This window comes from Zingiber officinale, chromosome 4A (genome assembly GCF_018446385.1).
Source record: "Zingiber officinale cultivar Zhangliang chromosome 4A, Zo_v1.1, whole genome shotgun sequence".
Lineage (NCBI taxonomy): Eukaryota > Viridiplantae > Streptophyta > Magnoliopsida > Zingiberales > Zingiberaceae > Zingiber > Zingiber officinale.
In genome coordinates this window covers 91,811,350-91,836,389 of record NC_055992.1, presented here as the reverse complement: position 1 = coordinate 91,836,389, position 25,040 = coordinate 91,811,350, and the positions used below count along the sequence as shown (strand labels likewise).

At 36.5% G+C, this 25,040-nt stretch overlaps 1 protein-coding gene across 2 annotated transcripts; it reads left to right on the top strand.

Moving 5' to 3' along the window:
* Positions 1-1,061: 1,061 nt before the first annotated feature.
* On the top strand, positions 1,062-24,908 carry LOC121970159 (transcription factor MYB3R-5-like). Of its 2 annotated transcripts, none has more exons than XM_042520672.1 (7): positions 1,062-1,650; positions 2,548-2,599; positions 3,127-3,184; positions 19,896-19,990; positions 20,077-20,180; positions 20,834-20,962; positions 23,361-24,908. In XM_042520672.1, exons 1-7 carry the CDS (start codon positions 1,514-1,516, stop codon positions 24,622-24,624), a joined length of 1,839 nt encoding a protein of 612 aa, XP_042376606.1. In that variant the 5' UTR covers positions 1,062-1,513; the 3' UTR covers positions 24,625-24,908. The 2 variants fall into 2 exon arrangements, with proteins under 2 accessions (XP_042376606.1, XP_042376605.1); XM_042520671.1 differs by having other exon boundaries at positions 2,533-2,599.
* The last annotated feature ends 132 nt before the right edge of the window (positions 24,909-25,040 follow it).

Genomic DNA, 25,040 nt, shown 5'->3' with positions numbered 1-25,040 from the left:
CATCTCAAAGTTTAGGGTTTAACATTAGCTACGAAATTGTAACTGCAACAACTAAGCTACCATGTAGTTATAGGAGCTACAATTTTGTATCTGTTACACAGTTGTATCATATACGATTTCATATATTCTATAACGCGAATATTAAATATTAAACTTTTAGATGTCATAGCTTTTGACTTGAGTAAAATTACAAGACATACAATATATCAAATCGAAATTCATTTAGAGATTTATAGCTAATTACTAGGTGAAACCATAACAGTCAGGTTTCAGGCTCTAAAAATATCATTTAAATCTTTTTTAGAGACTCCAAATAATTTTAGTATTAATTTTTTTCCATACTGTAGTAGTTACGATCGTAGTTGCAACAACTGTGTAGCATCTACGGAATTGTAGTTGTTATAACTATATGATAACTTAGTTATAGTAGTTACGAAACTGTTACTACTATAATTATGTAACCGCTATGATTTTATAGTGGTTGCAATATACCCGACTAATTTAAGATTTAGGCGAGGGATGAATAGCATTGAAGGATACCTGTAATATGAGCGTCCTTTTAATAAAAAAATAAATGTATTTGACAATTTGAAAAAAAAAAATCCCCTTTTGACTTTTCCCAAAAATTTAAATAAGTTTCAACAACGTATTAATAATGCCTCTACAACGCTGGCACTAGAAAATTTGGGTAATTATGATTAATTAGAAAATTAAACACGATACATCAAGTGATCAATTTATATACACCCTAATACGATAAAACCTTAACCTAACCGTTTTCAAACCCAAGTTAGCTGCGACTCGAAAATTTAACGGTCCGATGCTACCTTGCGAAGGATCAGACGGCCCACGATTGCCCATAGATAAAAAAGTATGCCGTTTGAGGTTCAAACTTTACAGGACCCCAACGGTAACGACACCGCCCGTTAACGACTGTTACTACGGATCCTCACCCTCCCATTTCCGACGCCGATATGTAACGGCTCCGTGACTTCGCCGTGGCTACTTTACGCATTCACCCTTATTTTATTATATTTTTGCTAACTCTTCCTCTTCTCGCTGTCGTCCTGCCCTTTTGCTTCAACGGGCGAAGTTATCTTTCGAAATCCTTCGCGGCTCGGGAAAAGGCTCCCGCGAGCTTCCTCCCTTCCGTCCTCGGAATCAAGCGCCTCCCGTGCCTCCTCCGCCGCTGCTCTTCTCCGGGCAGTGACTCAATTCCTCGATCCTTCCCGATCCCTTCGCCTTTTTTTAATTATTGATTTAGGGAGATCCGTGTGGATTTCCATTCGAAGCACCATGGTTCGATCCCTTCCATGGAGTCTGAAGACTCTTCTCGGTCTTGTTCTTTTCGAATTTTTACGAATCCCTATTCTCTGAGTCGGTTGACGATGGATTTGGATTGAGGAATCCACTTGCTGCTTCCGGTTGGGGATTCTGTTGCCAGGGCCACCGTCGAGGTGTTGATCGACTTTGTTACGGTTTTAGGGGGCCCTTTTGGGGTTTGGTTGTCTCGATGAAAGTGGAACATAGTTGTGTGGAGAACAGGCAATTGGCTGGCGCCTCGAGCTCGTCCCTCTCGGATGGAAGTTGCGGCTTGTTGAGGGTTTCGCCTGCTATTTCTAGCCCACTGAAGACTTCTGCGTCACGGAGGTGCTGCTCTTTTGTTTATTTTGAATTTGGGTGCTTAGCATAATGCAGTTCGATGCACGCTTATCTATATTCTGTGCATTAGTAACTTCGTACTGATCATTTATGCTTATTAGTGCTGGATGAGCTAATGAAAATGAAAAGTCTCCTTACTATATAAAAAATGGAAAGAAAATTAAAGAGAACTGTACGGTGCGTTTTTTACTGGAGGCTTTGTCCTGTGCATATAGGAATCTAGTCAAGACTATATGTCAATTAATCATCATTCTAATTGTTTTTCACTTCCGTTTAAAAGAATAAAATTCAAATATTTATTTTAATAGGGCCTGCATAGTTGAATATGAAATTGCAGTTTCAAGTCTATGTAATATGAAAGTTTGATTGATGAGAATTGCTCCAGATATTGATCCTTAGCTTAGTCATGCTTCTTGAACATAGTATCATCCAAACTACCTTGTGCTAGGTTTTCTCTACATTGTCATACTACCTATATCAATTCAATAACTATGCATGCTAATTCAGTGATTTATACACTGCATGCTGAGACTTGGGACTCATATGACCTTGATAGAGGTTATAGGAATCCTAATGGAAGATTCGGCTATTCTAGATAGGTGCTCTTCCATTGCGTGCATCGTCTATTGCAGTCCTGTTGCACACAGTCTGTGAATGAAAGGCTGATTGTAGGAAAATTACCGATATTTTTGTGTTACAATCCAGATATAGTTGAATTTACTACAGTTTGGTATCAGGAATGGGTGTAGAAAATGAAGATCCAGATAGCCACTTACCCAGTAGCCAAGGATATTGTGCTGATATCACACTAATTGCACTTGATCACATTGAAATTGTTTATTTTACTTATTTCTTTATCTTATATTCTAGAATTCCTTCATCCAGGAGGACTAGTGGCCCTATAAGGCGAGCAAAGGGTGGCTGGACATTACATGAGGCAAGTGTCTGATCATTTTCCCGAGTTTAAGTTCAATACTCTAGTTTTAAAAAATTATCAACATATTTTTTAATTAGACTAATTTAGGACCCTTGGTTATAACAATGCTTGGACTTCAAGGCCCTAAGCTCCTAATATGTCATAGGCAGAGGGCTTACTTAAATGTGAGAGATGCACATTTTTTTTGTGTTTGTGAAAAAAACATATGAGTGTGCTAGATTGCTCACTCATTTTTGTTGATTGATATGACAAAGCAATCAAGGACCAAGGCATTGCTAATGACTTTATAAATCTTCCAACAAAGTGGAACCACCAAAACTGAAAGAAATCTCAAACTGATAGGAGATTTAATGAGATGCACATGACTGTGGTGCTTGATTTTGCATCTTCTCCATCATGTTGTGGGTAGATATTTGAAATTGAAGCTTAGTGTCTTTTTATTACCATTAATTTCAGAGACATTCAAAACAATGCTTTCTCATAACTTCATCTTTCTAGTTTCGGTAACAACTATTGTTTGTGAATAGGATGAGACATTGAGGAAAGCTGTTGAAGCTTACAAAGGAAGATGTTGGAAGAAAATAGGTATGTTGATCACTTGCTAATTGTTCAGGTCATACATTAATATAGTTATCACGTGTAAACTTCCATTGCATGAAAGAAAGTTTAGTAATTTCTTGGACGCATGAAATTAACTTTTTTTGCAAGACAACAAAATCAGAAAGAAACTCAAGATCAGGAAGGATGTTTGCAAAATTTTTGGTGGGAATTATAATTGTATTGGTTAAGATTTGCTCTTCTGACAGACTGGGATTCAGGAACCAATTTAGGTCTTAATTGGAAGCTCATCTGGACTAAGATGGGTTTCAACCAGTCAAGTGGTATCTTGCAGAAGTTATGGTGTTTTATCTGCAAGATTTCTTTGGTGTCCAAGCCAATACAGTATTGAGTAGACTTAATTTAGAAAAGTCCATATAGGTGTGCTAACTGTCATGTTATTTGTTGATAAATGCATTCTAAACCCATTCTTAATTAGGTTGGTCTTGTCTAGACAGTTGAGCTAAAAAGTTTTGTCTTGTGTCATTATGAGCCTGTCATTTGTTTTTGGAAGCCTCATAATGGTATAGAATTTCGTGTCATTTTCCTTCTTAATAGTCATGAGTTGATGGCACTTGTCATGGCTCTATCTTTTAATGCAGAGACCATGAACATCCACGGAGAACTCACTTGTCAATATTCTATGTCCTCCATGCATGACTGAAAGGGTTGACAACATGTGGACGACTCAAGCTGATGACTTCCAATTGTTATGAAGTAACTTATTATGTCTTGTTAAATGAGATATCTGTTCGTGATTTAATCAAATTGTAGATGCATCTATTTGATGATGATTCGAGGTCCATAAGTAATAAGGCATTAATTTCAACTCAAAATTCATAATTTGATAAAATTTTTGCCATAGGACACCTAGGGCATCATTATCACTCACCCTCCTAACATATTTATGAGACTAGGAACTCAGATTTCTAATAGAATGAAGTGACCATTCTTCATTAAGGTAGCTCTTGTGACTCAACTGGTCTTAGATTAGACTTTCAAATCATAATGGAGGGTATTGCCAACAATATTAAGGTTGTAGACATGAATACTCTTTAGTAAATTTTTAAAGGTTGCTTCCTAAGAACAATGATGGCTCCATGGGATCAGATTATAGTTTTGAATGTTAGGATTTTAGGGTCTATAATAGTCATATTAAGAATTATATGTGGCATTTATGGTTAATCAAAATTTTGACTACTATTTTTGTTGATAAGTCAAAAATTTTAAAAATTTGGATTTATCACTTCGAAATTGCTGAAACTAATAAAGTTCATTATGCTACAATAAAGAGTCAATTCATACAAGTTTCATGGAATTTCCTTCTCCTAGTCGTTAGATTAATTGCAATTTAAGGTACTATAGATGTAGACAGTCTTATCATTTTGGAACGTACCACTTGTGCCCAAAATGATACCAACAAAGAAATCATCAGGTATTACAATTTATATAACTCAAAAGAATCAACACAATATGATTGATCTATTCAAATTGAGAAATATTATCACTATTGTCACAAACATATTATTATTCATGGAGAGCTATTACTACTATCATAAGGCACACAGAAGAATGTAGTTGTATCCTGTTGTGTTATCATCAAATCAACATTCATTTTATTGAATGAAAACAATAACACTTGAAATTAGATGTGGCTTCATGCATCAAAAAACAATGTCACAAATAATGAAAGTAGAAAATGGTGTAGAATTAAGTCATCCATTGTCTGGTGATGGGGGAATTGTCTAAGAATGAACCTAAGAATGGCAAAAAAAATAGATAGTAGGATATTCGAGTTAAGTGGAGATTTTGATCCATGATGAAGTTGTAAGGTCGAAAAGCATTAGGGGGGTTGAATAGCGTGTGTCACTTTTTCACTTTTTCGGAAAACACAAGAGTAAGATAGTAGAAGTAAAGAAAGAAATAATGCTAACACTTTTCTTTTATTTGGTACAAAGCTTTTAACAACTTCTACTTCAAGGCCCGCACTCACTGAATGCTTTCGTTAGGCAGTTCACTATAAACTTGAATAGTTACAAAGATTTAAGTACTAAACAATAAACAAATTTTATCGACAACAAAGTAGAGTAGTAGCTTAAGCGTTGGTTGTTGAAGCAACGTTTCGATGTCGTAGAGAGCTTCTCGGAACCGCGCATGAGTACGAAAGTCATAGCAATTGATGTCTTGAAGCTGCTTTTATAGGTTTATCTAGGCGCCTGGACCACCCCGGGCGCTTTTGAAGGCTATTTGATCCTACTTTGACACTGAGTTATCCAACTCCTAAGCCTGGACCACTCCCGGACGTCTAAATTGCTGACGTGGCTGCACTTCAGCGAAGTTCTATCCAAGTTGCCCCTATCCCTTCCCGAGCGCTTGGACCACTCCCGGGCTCCTGAATAATGACATAGGCCGGGCACCCGGACCTCTCGGTGTTCGGACCTCCGGGCGTCTAGATCCCTTCAGGATGTTTGGAATGTTGTAACTCAAATTTTGATTTCCTACATAGTTATCATAACAGACAATAGTATGAAATATAATAATATTTATGAGTTAGATCCCGTCTTACTAAGACTTTGATCTAGTCTTGGTCTCAACTTAGACTTCTAAAATAGATTTAAGTTGGAACAACACCTATAGTCTCATTGGGACTCATCCTTAAGGGATCTCTCCTCCAGTTGTTTACCTCAATTTATCACTTGACTCTGATCTCTTGATCCACCAGATTTTTCTGCCAGATGCCCCATCTGGATTTCAGCTAGTTGTCAGGTCCCACACATCCAACTAAACTTCTTGCAAGATATCAACCTATCTGGTTTCCTACCAATTATCAGGTCCTCACCTAACTTGACTTCAGCCTGGTGTGAGGTCCTATCAAGTCTTTCAATCTTGCACACTTGGTAATTCAATTAGAACACACAACATCTAACTTTAAACCATTTGTCATTCATCAAAACTCAAGTTTGACTATTAGTGTTGGCTGCACCAACAATCTCCTCCCTTTTAATATAATGACAGCCTGGGTTAAAGTAAGAAAATATACAAGAAAAATAACAACATGATTATGCCAAGAGCAAAATATTAAGCATGATTTTTGTTCTCTTAGACATTGTTAATTTTGGGTTTTGATTTTGCTTATTGTTAATTTTGGGTTTTGATTTTACCCTCCCCCTTTGACATTCAACAAAAAGTATGCATAGAAAAAATGAATAGCAACTTTAGTGTAGGTATTTTTTTTTTTTTTGAGATAATCTATTTGTTAGTAGAGGGATTCTTCAAAATTATAGATTAAACAATTTTATTTTGAAACATGTAATTTTTAAAAGTGAAGTGAGTGTTCAAATAGTTTTCAAAACTATTCCAAAAGATCCTCTCCTTAACTTGACATTTTTTGTTTTTGAAAATCTTTACTTTAAAAGTGAATCATATAAGAATTCATCCTTAGATAAATGTTCAACCGTTAGTTACTAGCTAGCTACTTAAAAGATAGTAGTATTTGTTGGAGATCATGGTCTGGCTAGAAGGGGGTTGAATAGACGTTTATCCCGAATCATTAACTTCCTACAAGGTTGGTTGCGTAGCGGAAATACAAACAATATAAAGGAAGTTAATCTAGAGACTACAAAGACAAGAAATCAAACTACACTACACGGTCGTTTACGTGGTTCGGTGATAAAACTCCTACTCCACGGCGTGTCCGTAAGGTGGATGATTCCCCGACAAACTCTGGCTAAAGCTTACTCCTCGTTGAAGTAGAACCTCTCACAAAACTCTCTTCCTCTTTACAAGATGGAGACTTAGGTTTAGAAGGAAGAGAATAAGCTTAGAAGCTCGAGGGAAAAAACTTAGGAGTATTTAATAAAAATCAGCAATCTCCTTCATGCCCCAAGCTTCATATAAATAGAGAGGAAAGAGTTGATCACAAGATAACTCATTTCCTGCACCAGTTGACTGGTTCATTCATCAGTCGATTAGTACGACCGTCGGACATAGCCAACGACACTCCACAGAATCTGTAATTCTGTTCAACGACTCTTTACCAGTGCATCTCCATCAGTTGACTGGTCTACAACCGTTAGGCACATAACTATTCTGTGCCTTCGTGATCATCATGGACCAGTCGACTGGCATTCATATCAGTTGATTGGTCCCTTATAATCACTCACACTCATTCTCTTCGGAGTTTCCCTTGAAACCCTCTTCCTCAGCCTTCGTCCCTCATATGCACTTGAGCTCGCAGCTCATCTCCGTGCCATCCTTCACGTTGCCTTGAAGTCCGCTTCCCTCGGCCCACTCCTTTGCTTCTCGTCTGATTGTCCCTCGGATGCACCATCCTTCACCGATCTCAAGGACCCAAGCCATAGGCAAACTTAGGTTGATTGCACCCACAATCTCTCCTTTTTTGGTTGTGTGGCAATATGTTTAAGTTAGGCATAAATAACAATTTGAAAATTACAAGCATAGTGTAAACATGAAGCATAAAACCAAGCTCCCCCTTAACTTATACTCAATTTTCAAGTTTCTCATACAAATATAGAGAATTACAAGGTTCTAACTTTAAACCTTACCATTTCTCCCCCTTTAACATCAACAAAAAGATCACACTTAAGTCGCAAGCACAATGTGGTATCAATTTTGACCTAAATTTGCCAAAAATCAATTTATGAAAGAATTCAAAGTTGCTGGAAAAAACACCAACCGACCGACCTCTGATGTAGTCGATTGGCACAAAGCCAATCCAAAAATTTGATTTCTAAAGGCAACTTCAGAAATGTATAAAAAAATTCCAGAAAATTATGAAATTTTGAAAACACATATCTTTTAAGTTCATCTAATAGGGGAAAATATATTTTTCATAAAAAGTCAATGTATTTTTCAAGTTTTGACAAAAACTCAAAACCTTAAAATCATTCAATGTTTTATCAACATTGAACACTTATTTTGAATTCTTATGTTTTAAAAGGATAACCCCTCATTTTACAAAACATAGAATTGTTTTCAAAACATTTAAAATGCTCAATTATGATCTATGAGCAAGATGTCTATTAATTAAATATTTTCTTTTCCCATAGTTGGTCATTGATCACTAAAATTTGATACATCTTATAATTCATCAAGGTGCCATAAGCATAAGTGAATTATGAGGATCATCTTATCATCTCACATCCATGTCTAGAAATATGTAAAGCAAGTCATGCTTATAGTGTGTTGTGAGATATAGTGAAGGCAATGGTCTTAGCTTTCCCCTTTTGTCTCAAATCAACCATTTATATAAGAATTTTGAATTAAGTCTTCTATGGCTGACTATCCCAAAATTCTATAACCCTTGAGGATTTACTTTGGCATCTAATAGAAGTTCTTTCTAATTGGATTAACCAAATATTCCTTGGGGATCCATTTTCTATCTACCTTCTTTATTTTTGATTGCCCTTAGCAATTAGACAATGGTAGGATTCCACATTGTTGGATTCCTGGTATTCTAACCCTTTTTTGTTAAAGCTTGCTCTTTGGCTCCCTATAATCATATTTAAGGTATTGGCTCAAGAGCTTTACTAAGGTATTCTATCTTTTCCCTTAGTTCCTTATTTTCTTCTTCTAAACATGAAACATTTAAACTAGAAGAAGCATGCATACTAGAGGAATCATTTACCTTAGAGGACATGGATTTTAATTTTTCCTCTAGAATATTAATCTCATTTTTCAAGGATTTATTTTTCTTTTTAGACTTAAACAAATCTTTATTTGTACTTGAAATAATTTTAACTAAAGCATGAGTGGGAAGTTTATATACCCCACTTACCCAGAAGTCCGAATCGGAAGTTTGTCCTCCCCCATCGCTTGAGCTACCTTCTTTTTCACTTGAGCTCTTTTCTTCTTCATTTTCCGATGAAGTGGAGGCAATGTCATCAACTCCTATTAGAGCAAAATGGGATATGTGGTGTTCTTCTTCTTCTTCTTCTTCCGATGAGAGAGGATCATCCCATGTTGCTTTTAGGTTTTGGGCCTACTTCCCTTTTTCTTTTGTCTTATTCTTTTCTTTTTCCTTCTTTCCTTCCTTCTTTTTCAAGAGGGGACCTTGATCCCTCATGTGCCCTTCTTCTGGGGAATTGTAATATATGGTCCTCCTTGTTTTACTCTTGCCCCTTGAAATTCTCCTAGCATGTAATTTGTTAGAATTAAAATTCTTAAATGCTTTTCTCATCCTCCTTACCATGTATACCTCTTGATCACTATCTATTGAGATACTTGACTCCTCGGAATCAGAGGATGGTGGAGATAGTGACTTCTTCTTCTTCCCTTTCTCCTTGTTGGCTACAAGTGCTACTCCCCTTGATCTATGAGTTTCTCCATTTAAACCTTCAATTCGAGTCTCTTGAAACTCCATGGTTGAGAAGAACTTATCTAGAGTACACTACTCTAGATCCTTTGAAATGTAGAATGAGTCTACAATTGACATCCAAGTGGTGGTTCTTGGGAAATCCTTGATGGCTTTCATCATCACATCTCGGTTGGAGAGTTTCCCACCTACACTTATTAATCTATTTAAAATTTCCTTAATTTTAGAATGAAGTATGGATACATTTTCTCCTTTTTCAAGTTTGACATTGTTGAGTTGAGTTCGGAGAAGGTCTCTTCTTGCCAATTTTGCTTCCAATGTCCCTTCATGAAGCTCTACTAGCTTTTCCCACAAGTCCTTGGCACTTGTGTAGTTTCCAATCCGAGACTCTAAGTTACTTTTTGTTAGGGAAGCACATTTAGTAAATGATATATTGCCCTTGAGTTTGCTAAATGTTCTTCCCTTTGCTTCTTGCTTCATCTTGATTTGTCAATTATTGTATTGTTTTCATTCCTAGGCATCTCAAAAATATTTTCCATGATTAGCATTATATCAAAGTCTGTTTCAAAGAATACCTCTATTCTCTTCTTCCACTAAGAGAAATCTCCTTCGAATTTGGGTGGATGAATGCTTGAACTGGTTATTTTGATGATGATGCTCTTCTTGGTGATTAGTCTGTTGAAGGGAGACCTCGCTCTGATACCACTTGTTGGAGATCGTGGCCTAGAGGGTTGAATAGTCGTTTACCCCAAATCGTTAACTTCCTATAAGGTTAGTTGTGTAGTGGAAATACAAACAATATAAAGGAAGTTAATCTAAAGACTACAAAGACAAGAAATCAAACCACACTACACGTTCATTTACGCGGTTCAGAGATAAAGCTCCTATTCCACGGCGTGTCTGTAAGGTGGACGATCTCTGATAATTCCCCAGCAAACTCCGGCTAAAGCTTACTCCTTGGTGGAGTAGAACCTCTCATAAAGCTCTCTTCCTCTTTACAAGATAGAGACTTAGGTTTAGGAGGAAGAGAATAGGCTTGGAAGCTTGAGGGCAAACACTTAGAAGTATTCAATAAGAATCAGTAATCTCCTTCATACCCCAACTTTCCTATAAATAGAGAGGAAAGAGTTGATCACAAGACAACTCATTTCTTGTACCCATTCATCAGTCGACTAGTGTCCGTTGGACACAGCTAACGACACTCCACAGAATCCACAATTCTATTCATCAGTCGACTAGTCTTCACAACCGTTGGACACAAAACCATTCTATGCCTTCGTGATCCTAGACCAATTAACTAACATACACATCAGTCGACTGGTCCTTTACAATCGCTTACACTCATCCTATCTGGAGTTGCCCTTAAAACCCTCTTCCTAAGCCTTCGTCCCTCAGATGCACTTGAGCCCGCGGCTCCTCTCCGTGTCATCCTTTACGTTGCTTTGAAGTTTGCTTCCCTCGGCCCACTCCTTTGCTCCTTGTCCGTCAGTCCCTCGGATGTATCATCCTTCACCGATCTTAAGGACCTGAGCCATAGGATGAGTCTTACCAAAGCTTGGCCGCATCAAGTTTTTCATGTGTGGTTTACCACATCTAGCACGACTCAAATACACATATTAAACACATATAAAACCTAACTTAAACTCTTTGACACACACATAAAGACCATGATCATACCTGATCAAACTTAGGTTGATTGCATCCACAGTGTTCACTTGATTAATCAAGTTAAGTAAAATTATCCAGGTAGTTGGTTACTATGAGGGATTACTGAACTTGATCAATTTAAAGTGATATTTTTCGCTCACACTTATGTTGATGCACTGATATAAGCATATGAAGTCTAGGCAATATTCTAACCATCTCACACCATTTTAAGTATTTTCAATACACAATGAAGGTAAACCTAATGTGCTTCTGAGATACTGGCTACTTAGAACTATAGGTTCATGCTTTATAGGGGGAAATCTAGGCTAAGTCCATAAGAAACTTAAGTTTGAAAACATAACTTAATAAAAATAGGCTTTGACAATCACAAGTTTTGAAAAACATAAGTTTTGAAAAATATAGTTTTTTTTTAAAACATAAGTTTTCAACAATGATATTGATAAAAATAGAACAAGCCCTAGTTTATAGTGCATATTCCTAATTGTCTTGGTAATTACTGAATTCATATTTTGAGAGTGGTTTAGTAAAGATGTCAGCCAAATTTGATTTGGACTCAACATAGTTAAGCTCAATGTCCCTAACAAAATGGTGTTTAATTTCAATATATTTTGTTCTTGAATGATGCACTGAATTTTTGGTTAAGTTAATTGAGCTAATATTATCAATCAAGATTTTTACATTTTTATATTCCAAGTTAAATTCTTTTAGTGTGTGCATCATCTATAATAATTGTGCTACACATTCATCTATTGTTATATATTCTACCTCAGTAGTAGATAAAGCAACACAATGTTGTTTTCTACTCAACAACTGACAAGTGATGGTCCAAGAAGTTGGGTGTTTTATGTGATCATAAAGTACCTCTAAAACTTTAAGGAAAGTTCTACAAAATCGCAATTAGACCTGCTATGTTATATGAAGTTGAACGTTGGATTATAACTCGAACACATGAGCAGAAAATGAGAGTTGCAGAGATGAGGAGGTTAAGGTGGATGTGTGGACATATGAGGATGGACAGAATAAGAAATAAGAGCATTAGAGAGAAAATCGAAGTTGCATCTATTGAGGGAAAACTAGACACGTTTAAGATGGTATGAGTATGTACTTAGACAACCAATAAATGCTCCAGTTAAGTGATGTGAAACTATGACAAACATGCATATCAAATGAGGAAGAGGAAAATAAAAAAAGACTTGGTTAACAATAATAAAGCAAGATAAAATTTATTTAAGTATAGATGAAGATATAGTAGGAGATAGAGCTCAATGGCGTAAAATGATCCATATAGCCGACTCTACCTAGCAGGATGAGGCTTTGTTGTTGTTGTACTAAACATTTAAATACTTCAAAATATATAATATTAGGTATTTTATTATAATAAATTTCATAAGAGGTTTTATTATAATTTTTATTTATTGTTGTTCTGTTTTAGACATAGTATGTTGTGCTAACATCTTCAGCCCAAAAGTACTTGGCTAGTTGATAGTCATTAAATATTGTCCTAGTGGTTTCTTGAAGGGTTCTATTTTTCTTTCCATTATTTCATTTTGTTGAGATGTTTTAAGACATAGGAATTTATAATGGTACTCATTTTCTAGGTAAAATTTATCAAACCTATGGTTTTTAAATTCTCCACCATTATCATTCCTAATTCTTTTAAATTTTAAATCTTTTTCATTTTCTGTTTGTTTACAAAAATTACTAAAGATTTCAAATGCTTCATCTTTGTTTCTTAAGAATTTTACCCAAATAAGTCTTGCATAATAATCAATTATTACTAAGCAATATAGACTTCCATTAATTGATTTTATTCCATTGAGTCAAATAAGTCTAAGTGTAATAGTTCAAGTATTGAGTTGGTTTGAGCTTCCTTAATTGGTTTGTGAGTTGATTTAAATTGTTTTCCTTATTGACAAGCATTATAGATTGCTAATTTTAAGTTAGGTAATTTTGGTAATCCTCTAAGTCATTCAATTTAGTGATATTTCTAAAGTGAGTGTGAGACAATCTTCTATTCCATATCTAGGTTTCCTCTTTTTGTATCAAGTGAAACTTAAGTGAGAAGCTAGCTTGGTTAATTGCATAGATATTGTTTTGTCTAAATCCCTTAAGCTTTATTCTAGGGTTGTTTGTGTGCTTACTTAAATATTCACATGATAGGAACTTAGCCTTATGGCCAGAATCACACAATTGACTAATGCTAAGTAAATTGAACTTAAAATTTTCAACAAGTAATACTTTTCGAATAATGAAATTAGATTCGAGTTCAATATTACCTATTTTAATTATCTTAAGTTTGTCGTTGTTTCCTAAGACAACCGTTCCTAAGCTTTTGAGTGTTAGTTTAGTGAATTTGGTGTGATTCCCAATCACGTGTCTGGAGCAACCACCGTCTAATATCCACTTAGTTTCCTTAAAAAAAGTAGGAAATTTTATTATTTAATCATTAACTAAGTGTTTTATGTTGGATCGAGATGCACATAAGAGGGGGGTGAATCATGTGGTTTTGAAAAACTTTTTCTTTTTCATTTTATAAAATCAAGTACGCAGCGGAAAATCTGTTTGGACTCGTAGAAGCTCATATAGAAGTTGATAATGAAGCTTTAGTTAAAACATCTTTTTATCGAGCATGGAAGGTGCCTTCCAAAGCCTTGAATTTTTATCCCGAGCCTTCCATGGCCTTGTGAGAAATCTGATCCTGAGCCACTCGCTCCTTATATGTGACAAGGTCTGAATTTTATCCTGGGAAGGCGCCTTCCACAGCACCGAAGGTGCCTTCCATAACCTTGAATTTTATCCCGAGCCTTCTATAGCCTTGTGAGAAATCTGATCCTAAGCCACCTGCTCCTTATCTGCGACGAGGTCTAAATTTTATCCTGCAGAAGACGTCTTCCACAAATGCTTGAAGGCACCTCAGACACTATTCACCTGAGGCCTTTTGTGCTCATATTGCCCTACAAAAAGTGTTAGTCCAATAATCAAGACAAACATTAGCACAATAATAATAATGAATAGTAATTAAACTCTGTCTCCCCGAGTCCAGGATCTAGTCAGGGTCTCAATTTAATTTTCGAAATGGATCTAAATTGGACCAACACCTAATGTCCTTTCGAACGGAGACGCGTTCTCACTTAGTCACTCTCTTCTTACCTCTACCTACCAGGTTTAGAGTTACCTTCCGGAACCAAACATCTAAACTTCGAGAATCAAACATCCTGACTTACCGGAATCACACATCCCGACTACTGGAATCGCACATCTGGTCTTCTCAATCGGGAATCGTACATCCCGACCCGTGCCAGAATCTCATATTTGGACTTCAACCTGTTAGGAATCGAAAGCCCGTGCCCTATTATTTCAACGTCACTTACCCAAATATTTCTAGGCTGATGCTGTCCTGCAGCTGCTTATCTCATCAATCGATTGCCATCTAAAGGTCTCGGGAACCGGTGTCCTCTCACTATTCTTCATTCTGGCGTAGAGTTGTTCTCCCTTACACCTCGAATTTTTGGTTCTCTTTGTTTTATTCATGTTCTTGGTCCCAAGTCCTCTAAACTTGATCCTCGTTCTATACGAGGAGTTTTTATAGGGTATTCCACTTGCGAGAAAGGCTACAAGTGCTTTGATCCTATTACTAGGACGAGATATATCTTGAAGGATGTTACCTTTTTTGAGTCCGAGTCCTATTATTTTCCTCAATCTCGTCCTTAGGGGGAGAATATTACCTCTTCCTTTGTACCTCAAGTGGTTCCTCATGTGGTTCCTTCTCCTATTCCACTAGATGTCATGGAAAATGGAAAAGATGCTCCATCACTGGGCTCACAGTCTTCACCAGATATTATTACTTACAAACGACGACGACACAAGCAAGGACCTACTATTGATTGGCTAGTTGAATCGGATGCTCTGGCTCCTGATCCTATGAAGCAGTTATCCTCATCAGTTGAGCCAACCGCACCTCTGGGTACCCATCCCGTACTGTCACCACAAGTGGACATACACATTTCATTATCCTTACATTATTAGCACATTCCAAACATTCATAGACATACAAATACACAAGAACATTTCCATGTCCAAAAATCATGCAAAAATATAAGAATATCAGTGAACAGGAACCTAAATTATGCATAACGAAATAGAGGACAGATCATAAGAATTGAAATTAGCATGGAACATGGAGCATAAATCTACCCATTAAGAAAAAATACCACACCACCACCCTTACTGCTCTCACCGTAACAACACCAGGCAAAAATAGGAAACTAAACTACAACTTAAGTTTTGTTTAAATTAAGTTTAATTAAGTTTTAAGTTGTTTAAATAAGTTAAAGTTTAATTTAAGTTTACACTTTATTCATCTCACCTGGTCTAAATTTTCAACTAAGGTACTCCTATAGTTTTCTGAAATATTTAGTTAATTTACCTTGATTTTGTAGATTATTTGATCTTGTGTTAGTAAGTTAAATATACATCTAAAAAATTGGCTTTCAGGCTGGCGAGGCACAGGGGACTTCTTGGATATCAGAGCAACGATCACTTCTAGATAAAGTTTTTTTAAGAAATTGGACATTTAACTTTCTTATTGAAAAGTCTTGGTTTAACTAGTCTAGGATGTGACTAGTCAACGAGGTAGCTTTAGTTAGTTCCACTTAATTAAATAGACCAAGAAGAGTACGTCTTACCCTACTTGACATTCTAGTTCAAGCTTCCCTACCGTACTATCATTTCACCCCACACTGGTACTATGTTGGATAAGAATCATAATATTTTATTCCTATCTAGCCCTACTTACCCAAGTGGGTAGGTTACATTCTTGAGGGTCCAACTAATTTGGAACCTCTCCTAAATCATATATTCTATGTTTTGAGTTTATATAGTAAATTTCATTTTTAGGTATATAAAAATGATATTGTCCTACTTGCTTTGTTATATAAGTTTTCGGAACTCATACTTTGATTTGTTTCTTGTGTTGGTTAACTAGTGAAATAAAAGTTTTACTTGTTGAATTGGATTTATATCCGAGTCTGAACTTGTTATATATAGCTATTTGGGATCCAAGTATTAAGTCTAAATTTTTAGATCTTGTTGTGAATTATTTTGGCAGTCTTTTAAAATTATTAACTTCACATGTCAACACAGAGTTCTCTTCCTCAAATTTTGCAACTTGAGTTGAGTCTTCATTTTGAACTTGTTTAGTTGAGGAGTTTAGGTTAAGTTGTTCCTTAATGTCTTGATTTACCTTAAGGAGTAATTTAACTAGTTTTTCATATTTAGTCAACTTTCTATTTAATCACAAAATTAATTTAAAGAACTTTGCATTTAAAATAGATGTTATCTCTTTGGAACCTTTAAAAACGAGTATGGACTCATGGCTTGATTTGAATTCGGACTCATCTTCTTGATCTGAGTTGCTTTATGACTCAGGTCCGACTATCATTAGTGTGAGGTAGTTAGCTTGCTTTCGATCTTCTGCATCTGACTCTTTTGAGGAAGATTCATCACAGGTGGATTGTAATGCCTTCTTCTTCTTTGTCTTCTTGGATTTATCTTCCTTTCAGTTTGGACACTCATGCTTGAAATGTCTTTTCTTGTTGCATCTGAAGCAAGTAATATTTGCCTTTGCATCATTGGATGTGACTTTTGATCACCTTTTATAAATCTTTCTTTGTAAAGTTCTTTCTTCTAATGAACATCTTTTTTACCATGTTCACTAGTTGCTCTTCTTCATCTGATTCTAAGTCAGATTCATCTTCTGACTTGGCCTTAGTTCGGGTTCTTGTTTTCACCTCTACAAGAAAAGCTATACTCTTCTTGACTTGTTTTGGGTTAGCCTGTTCATGAAGTTCTAACTCACAAAATAGTTCATCTAATTTCAATTTAGACAAATTTCTTGAAACTTTATAGGCATCTACTATAGATGCCCACAATGCATTTTGAGGAAATGAATTTAGGGCATACTTGATTATGTTCTTATTTTTCAATTGGTGGTCGATAAGATGCAGTTCGTTTAGGATATCGTTGATCCTTGCATGAAGTTGGCTCGTCGTTTCTGCGTCATGCATTTTTATGTTAAACTATTCAATAACAAGTCACGTTTTGCTACCTTAGCATCACCTGTGCATTCGTGCAGCTCGATCAACTTATCCCATAGTCCCTTTGCGTTTTCAAATAGTTCAACCTGATTGAGTTCCTCTTTAGTCAATCCACATTAAAGAGTGTTCAGCGCCTTTGAATCAACTTGGGCCTTCTTTATTTCTGGGTTCCACTTCTCCACGTCAAGAGGTTCTTTTGTTACATCATCTATTGGCTCCGTGTATCCTTGTCGAAGGGTAAATCACTAGTCGATGTTCTTTAGGTACACCTCCATTCTCTTTTCGGAAGTTATTTCCGCTAAAGAGTGGAGAGTGAGCGATACTATAACCTTCACTTTGTACCATGAATTTTGCAAAAAGAATGAATAAAGAAACAAAAGTCACAAGACTAGGTCTTGGATTAGTAGTGCTAAAGAGAAAGAATAACAAATGTGAGAAAAAAAAACAGCTTGAGTGGTGTTGCATCAATTTTGAGCGATTTACAGAAAAATTGAAACGGAAAGCTTATCCGAAGAGGTGATTGCACCAATTCAGATTAAATCGAAAAGAATGTACGAAAAAAATCTACTCGAATGGTGGTTGTACCAATTCAGACTAAATCGAAAAGAATGTACGAAAAAAAATCTACTCGAATGGTGGTTGCACCAATTCAGACTAAATTGAAAAGAATGTACGAAAAAAAATCTACTCGAATGGTGGTTGCACCAATTCAGAACGACCCCACTCTGATACCAATTGTAGGATCGAAAAGCGCTAGGGGGTGAATAGCGCGCGTTGATTTTTCACTTTTTCGAAAAACATAAGAGTAAGACAGCCGAAATAAAGAAAGAAACAATGCTAACACTTTTCTTTTACTTGATTCAAAACCTTCGACGACTTTTACTTCAAGGCCCGCACTCGCTGAATACTTTCGTTGGGCAATTCACTATAAACTCGAATAGTTACAAAGATTTAAGTACTAAACAATAAACACGACAACAAAGTAGAGTAGTAGCTTGAGTGTTGGTTGTTGGAGCGGTGTTTCGGTGTCGTAGAGAGCTTCTCAGAACAGTGTGTGAGTATGAAAGTCATAGCTTTTGATGTCTTAAAGCTGCTGGTCAAAGCTGCTTTTATAGGTTCATCCAGGCGCCTAGACTACCTCGTGCGCCTCCACTAAAGCCTATCCGATCCTGCTTCGACACTGTGTTATACAACTTCTAGCACCTAGACCACTCCCGAATGCCTGGATTGCTAACATGGCTGCACTTCCGTGAAGCTCTATCCAAGTCGCCTCTATCCTTTCCTAGGTGCCTGGACCACTCCCGGACACCTGAATATTGACATAGGCTAGTAAACCAGCGTCTGCCAACTCATCTGCTTGTGAATTTAGATTCGGGCTATTCCGGGCGCCTGGACCCACTCGGGCCACTCGGACCTCGGTCGCCTGGATTGTTGTTGTGGTGGTTGTTTTTGCTGCTGCGGTAGTTTACCTTTGTTCAACAATAATAGGCACTAAGATTTCCAATGTCTTTTTTCTTTACAATAAGTACACTCATCATTAGAAACCTTCGAAGTCGACCTACTTTGATTATGCGACATAGACCGTTGTGGTGCTGCAAAAACAGATGGCGTGGATGGTGCAATAGTCCTCTTATCAACTTGAGACTTAAGATGAATCTCCTCAGCTTGCAATTCATGTACTACCGAATCAACGGAAGGGAGAGGACTACGATGCAAAATTGTTCTACGCAATCCTTCAAAGTCATCACGAAAAGCCATCAAGAATTCGACTAGACGTTGTTCTTCTCTACAAGTGACATAAGCTGGGAATGCTTGCAATTCTGAGGATTCTGTGAGTGCTAATTGGTCCCATAGTTCTGACATGACTGAATAAAAATCTTGGATGCCCATATCTTGCTGCCATAGTGCGCGGATATCCGCTTCCAATTGATATTGTTTGGCAAAGTTAGACTACGTGTATAATCTTGCCAGATGATCCCAAATGTTTATGGTTGTCTCGTACTTGGTCAACTGAGCACCAATGGAGTGTGAAACAGAATTATTGATCCACGTAATAATCTTCGCATTATGGGTCTCCCAAACATACACCGACTTTGCATAATCATCAACATTGATGTCCGTAGGTTGAACTTGCACACCTGAAACATAGATTTTCCCCATAAGTTTTTCATAACATATCCCCAATATGAATAATTTTTTCCATCCAGTCGAACACTAATCGATTAAAGTGAATCATCTGTACAACCACTCATGATGATAGAATGAATTGTGTTAACGAATAACTGAACAACAAACAAAACTAAGTTGATACGAAAACAAAAGAAACCCAATGTGAGAGGCGCCCACGGGCAACACCCACCGGCGTCCAGGCTATCAAGCCTCTCTCTCTCTCTCTCTATCTATATATATATATATATCTTTGGCCCGTTTATTAAGTTGATGATGTTCTTTAATAATAATAGATATCGGAATTTATGACTCATTGCAAAAGGTATTGAACACTTTGGCATCCATTATAATAAGCTATAGCACTTAGGGCATCTACATGCAATTCTGTACTTTATGCATCTGATATACGAGCTCATGCTTCATGCCTTTCCAGCTGAATTTTTTCCTGATAGAACTGAGGTCCAATGTCTTCATCGGTGGCAAAAGGTTCTCAATCCTGAACTCATTAAAGGCCCATGGACCACTGAGGTTTGATTCTTCCTTTATTTCTGAATTTTGTAACGCTTTAGGATTTAATGTTCCAAGAGACTATTTTTTATTTCCTGTGATTTCAGGAAGATGAGAAGATTACCAGTCTTGTAGAGAAGTATGGACCCACAAAATGGTCCGTGATTGCAAAGTCTCTTCCAGGTCGTATTGGTAAACAATGTCGAGAGAGGTAAAAATGAATATCATCAACTTTAGAAAATGCATCCCTAAGAATTTGTTCTAGTAATAACATTTTCACTGTCTTCGATTCTACACCTACCAAAATTATCTCCCACACTAGAGTCTTGTTATTTTCATAGAGTCAAACTGATCGTGCATAGATAGGGTATATCTCTCAACTGTGGTATTTGTTGAAGGCCTTGGGCTGACCATCCTGTCTCTGACCTATTGTTTTTTCCTAACTAAACAAAAGATTTATCACTACCATTTGTCACAACTTGAAACCAGGTGGTCTATATCACTAACCTAAACCCTGTGACATGCACCGGGAGTGGTTCAAATACATTTTCAGAAACCAACTTTATGAGGCTGTACTAAGATTTTCCATCATCTACACATGGCATCACTATAGGTTATCATTATAAGGGCTCTAGAATGATTTGTAAACTATTCTTCATGTTCTTATGTGGTTGTAACAAAATTATGAATTCATTTTATAACTTCACCTCCAGTTATCTCCAACCTGTGTATTCTTTAGGATGTTTAACAGAAAAACTAGAATTTTCACAATTTTTTTCTGAGTTTTTTAGTCAGTAATATATTTACTAAATGAAGGTTTAATTTGACAATTTATTTTTCTGAAAACAAAGCTCTATTATTTAGGTGGCATAATCATCTAAATCCTATGCTAAAGAAAGATGCTTGGACTGAAGAGGAGGAGCTTATTCTCATGAACACACATCATGCGCACGGAAATAAATGGGCAGAAATCGCCAAGGTCTTACCTGGAAGGTATTTGACCCTCACCTATACTGCTAATGGTTATAGAACAATGTTAATTTCATTAATTGCATTGCCATCAATATCTAAAGAATTTAGGTTTTTATATTTTAACTTCCCCATAACATGCAATGTTAATAGAATCCTTAAATAGTCCAACTTACAGTTTATGGTTGTTTTTAATGAAATACCATTTTAAGGAGGGTCAATGTTTTGTTTAGTACTGTTCTGTGTCATGACTCCATGACTCCAGATCATTATTCATTGCCATTGTAATTTTCAACTGTTTGAGATCGGCCATGTGGATCTTCTCTCTACTAAATTAGATGCAAGACTATATCATTATTACTATTAAACTAAGTTTTTACTACATTCACTAAAGTCTTCTTTGTTATTCTTCTATTCCCTAAACTATCAATTCTGATTGATTCAATTCATCTAAAATCTATTAGTCACCTTTGAAGATGTCCATACCATTGTAAACTATGTTTCTTTCATTTCATCTTTCAATGGAGCTATATCTAATTTCTCCCAGATAGTAAGTGATTATATGTGACTATAATTCTGCGTGCAGCACAAATCCCCTACCCATGTCTGCTCAGTCAGTTTGTTTCTGCAATGGATTGTGTTGTATCTATTCAAGTTGTTCTTGATTGAGTCTTCTTATGTCAGTCAACTATGTATATATTTGGACATTGTAAGTTGTGCAGTATTTGGAGTTTTACGAAGTTTATATGTTTAGGTATGTTGGAGTTGTGGAATCTGATATCAGATGAACTACATAGGGGTTTGAGTGTTGAGATCCCCTAATGAGCTTACCTAGGGTGATTGGGCAGTGTACCCCTTAAATCAGGGGATGCGGGAGCAATGACTTGAGGCTATTTCTATAATGTTGGAGCAAATTAGTGGCTTTGTTGCTTCATCAACCTGACCAAGTGTATTGTCAACTTGGTGATATCATTAGCCTGTTAAACCTGCCAAATTCTTGATTTTTGTTGATACTGTCTTAGATAGCAATGCTGACAACTGATTGCCCTTTATCCCAAGACCCAACCTGACCTAGTGATTCTCAACACTGGAATTTAAGAGTAGCAAACCGACCTTAAAGTGACTCAGTAACTACTGATATGTTTTATATGCATGTTCTGTGCTCTATAAAAGGAGGGGTAAACTATCACATGCATGTATTATGGACCGTCACAAATAGTGGAGGCAAGCTGATGGATAACAATGGATATGTTTGAGGGCAACATAACAGAATTCTCTGTATGACCCAGACACAAGCAATCTTTCTTAATAATGTAAGATGAGATTGTTTTGCTTGATGTTGTTTTTTTTTTCTTTGTACAATTCCCTTTGTGTTCTTTGTAATTTGTCTATGCATTAAGTGGTTTTTGTGTTACTAATACCAGTCATGGAGTATTTCATTTGTAGAAATTGGTATTGAAAGGTTGACAATCCTAACATCTCATATATAAGCTATACTATGTCCTAAGCGGTAGTGTGATTCTCTTACAAGTTTATTTCCAATTTGTTACAATTAATGCAAGTATACACAGTCATGGTATTAGTGGATTCATATTCATGCAACAAGTCACATTTCCCATACCTATGTAGTACAGTATTAAAAGTTACATGCCCCATGTGATACTGTCAGTCAGCCAAGTGAACGCCAACAAGCTGAAGTCCTTTTTCAACTTTATAACCTATACCATTTGGTTTGGCATGCCCATATGTAGCTTGTCTGCTGTGGAAAGTGCCTCTTTCTAGGAAGAAAGTGCAACCATCCATTATTTGCACTTAAAAGGTGGGGTAGATGGCCACATTGATGAACCAAGCAGACTAGTTTGAAAGTGAAGGCATAGTTACATACCAATCTATAAAGATTCATACCCTCATGTGATTATATCATTCTTCTAGTGAAACACTTTTACATCAATGATCTTAGGTCAATAGACTCGATAATGCTATGAGATTTGTTGAAATGTGATGTCTTTCCTAAGGGATTTGAACTTCATTGTGTAATTTTGTTTTTGTCGATGTATTGATCTGGTTCAGCTCGGCCATGTCTTAAATTTGCTAAATCCAATTCTATAATGGCAGCTGAACGAGTCTATTTGTATAATTTCATCCTTCTATTATGTCATCGATGTAAAATTGTTGTCTGTTATTGCAAAACATTATCTATTAATTATTGTCATTGTTGTTCCGTTCTCTAGATAATTATTTTGATATGGTAATTTGTAGAAGAAACTAGCAATCATCTTTTGTGACTGATATTACAGTATCGAACATGTTCAACAGGCTCTTATTAATGTATCCCCTTCAGTTGTGAGGCTCTTATTAATGTATCCCCTTCACATGCTAGAATTTTAGGACATGATTTTTTTATCATTTTCTTTGTGGCCAGGACTGATAACTCAATAAAGAATCACTGGCATAGTTCGTTAAAGAAAAAGTTAGATTTCTTTTTGGCTACTGGCAAGCTTCCACCTGGTCCTGTGAATGGTTCAAACGACGTGAGAAACCTTGATAGTGGGCAATCACTTCACTATCCAAATGAGGGTTCAGATATAAATGCCAGAGCCTTTTCTGAATCAGCTAGTTCTATGGATATTGATCTGCCTGCTGGACAAGGTGGGTTGGAGGACCAAAAATGCAGGTCAGACTCGTCAATGGTTGAGCCTAAGATGGAAGTTATAAACAATTTTATTGTGAGAACAAATTATGATCATGCTGTTGAATTCAATGCTCCTACACAATCAACAGTTGAGCCTAAGAAGGAAGCTATAAACAACTCAATTTTGCGAAGAATTCATGATCCTACTGCAGAGTTCACCACAAACACTCTCACACCTGATGTCTGCACTAGATCTGATCCAGGGACAGAGTTGGCAGAATGTAGTAACACTTCTGAGAAGGATCAAAATGTCAAGTCTAAGCTAGAAGTTTTAGTCAATATAAATGTAAGAGGAATTCATGATCCTTCTGTACATTGCACTAAAGATATACCAACCTCTGATGTTTGCACTCGATCTGATCCAGAAAATGAGGTCAAAGATTGTAGAAACACTGATGAGGAACTAAATTGTGCATCTGAACTGATGCACCAGGAAACTCCTTTGCTTGGTTCTCTCTATTATACACCACCTCAGATTGAAGATGTTTGTCTTTCTGAAAATTATGCAATCATAACCACATCTATGAATGTGCGGCAATCATGTAGCTCATCTGTTATGACATCACCTGAAGTTTACAGTACACCTTCCTCGGTAATGGGAAAAAGTCCGGTTCAAGATGTTCACTCCATCTTAAAAGATGCAGCTAGAAGTTTCCCAAACACTCCGTCTATATTCCGTAGAGTGAGAAAGAAGACCGAAACATCTCCTGATTCTGATACTAGTACTTCAGGAGTTAAGAGCGTGAAACTTTTGGACAGCCATGCTTCTTCTAGTGAAGGAAAAAATATACATAATTTGGAGACAACTGTCAATTCAAAGTCCAGATCGAGTCCTTATGACAAAGGAGACTTATCATGCAATAGGAAGAACTTTGATGTTTCTCCCCCATACAGGTTCAGGTCCAAAAGATCGACAACTATCAAATCTGTGGAGAAGCAGCTTGATTTCTCAGAAAATGATTCAAATGGTAAAACCCCTTTACCTCAGATGTGAACATCACTGATACTACTCCCGAGACAAACCCCATACTTGCAAGCAAACAGGATATGAAACTGCTTTTGTGATGTGCAAAGAATCTAGTGTGAAATTGGTCATGACCTGCTCCACAACTTGTAAGTATATTGGGAAATTTGGCTCGCATCAATTGCTCCCATGTTATCTAGCCAATATGTGTTGCTCCATGGAGATTAAATGCATGATAATTTTCTATTACCATTTATATATTGACTTCATGTCACACCAAATCCTAAGCAATTCACTGGACTTTTCAGAAGTCAGCTTGATTCACAAATTGATTGCAACTACTATATACTCTTTGATACGCAATGCTCCATTTCTCAAGCAGCTTTATGTTACCATGATGATTGGTTTCATTCTGCCTTTTTGTTATAGTATGATTTGGTTAGTTG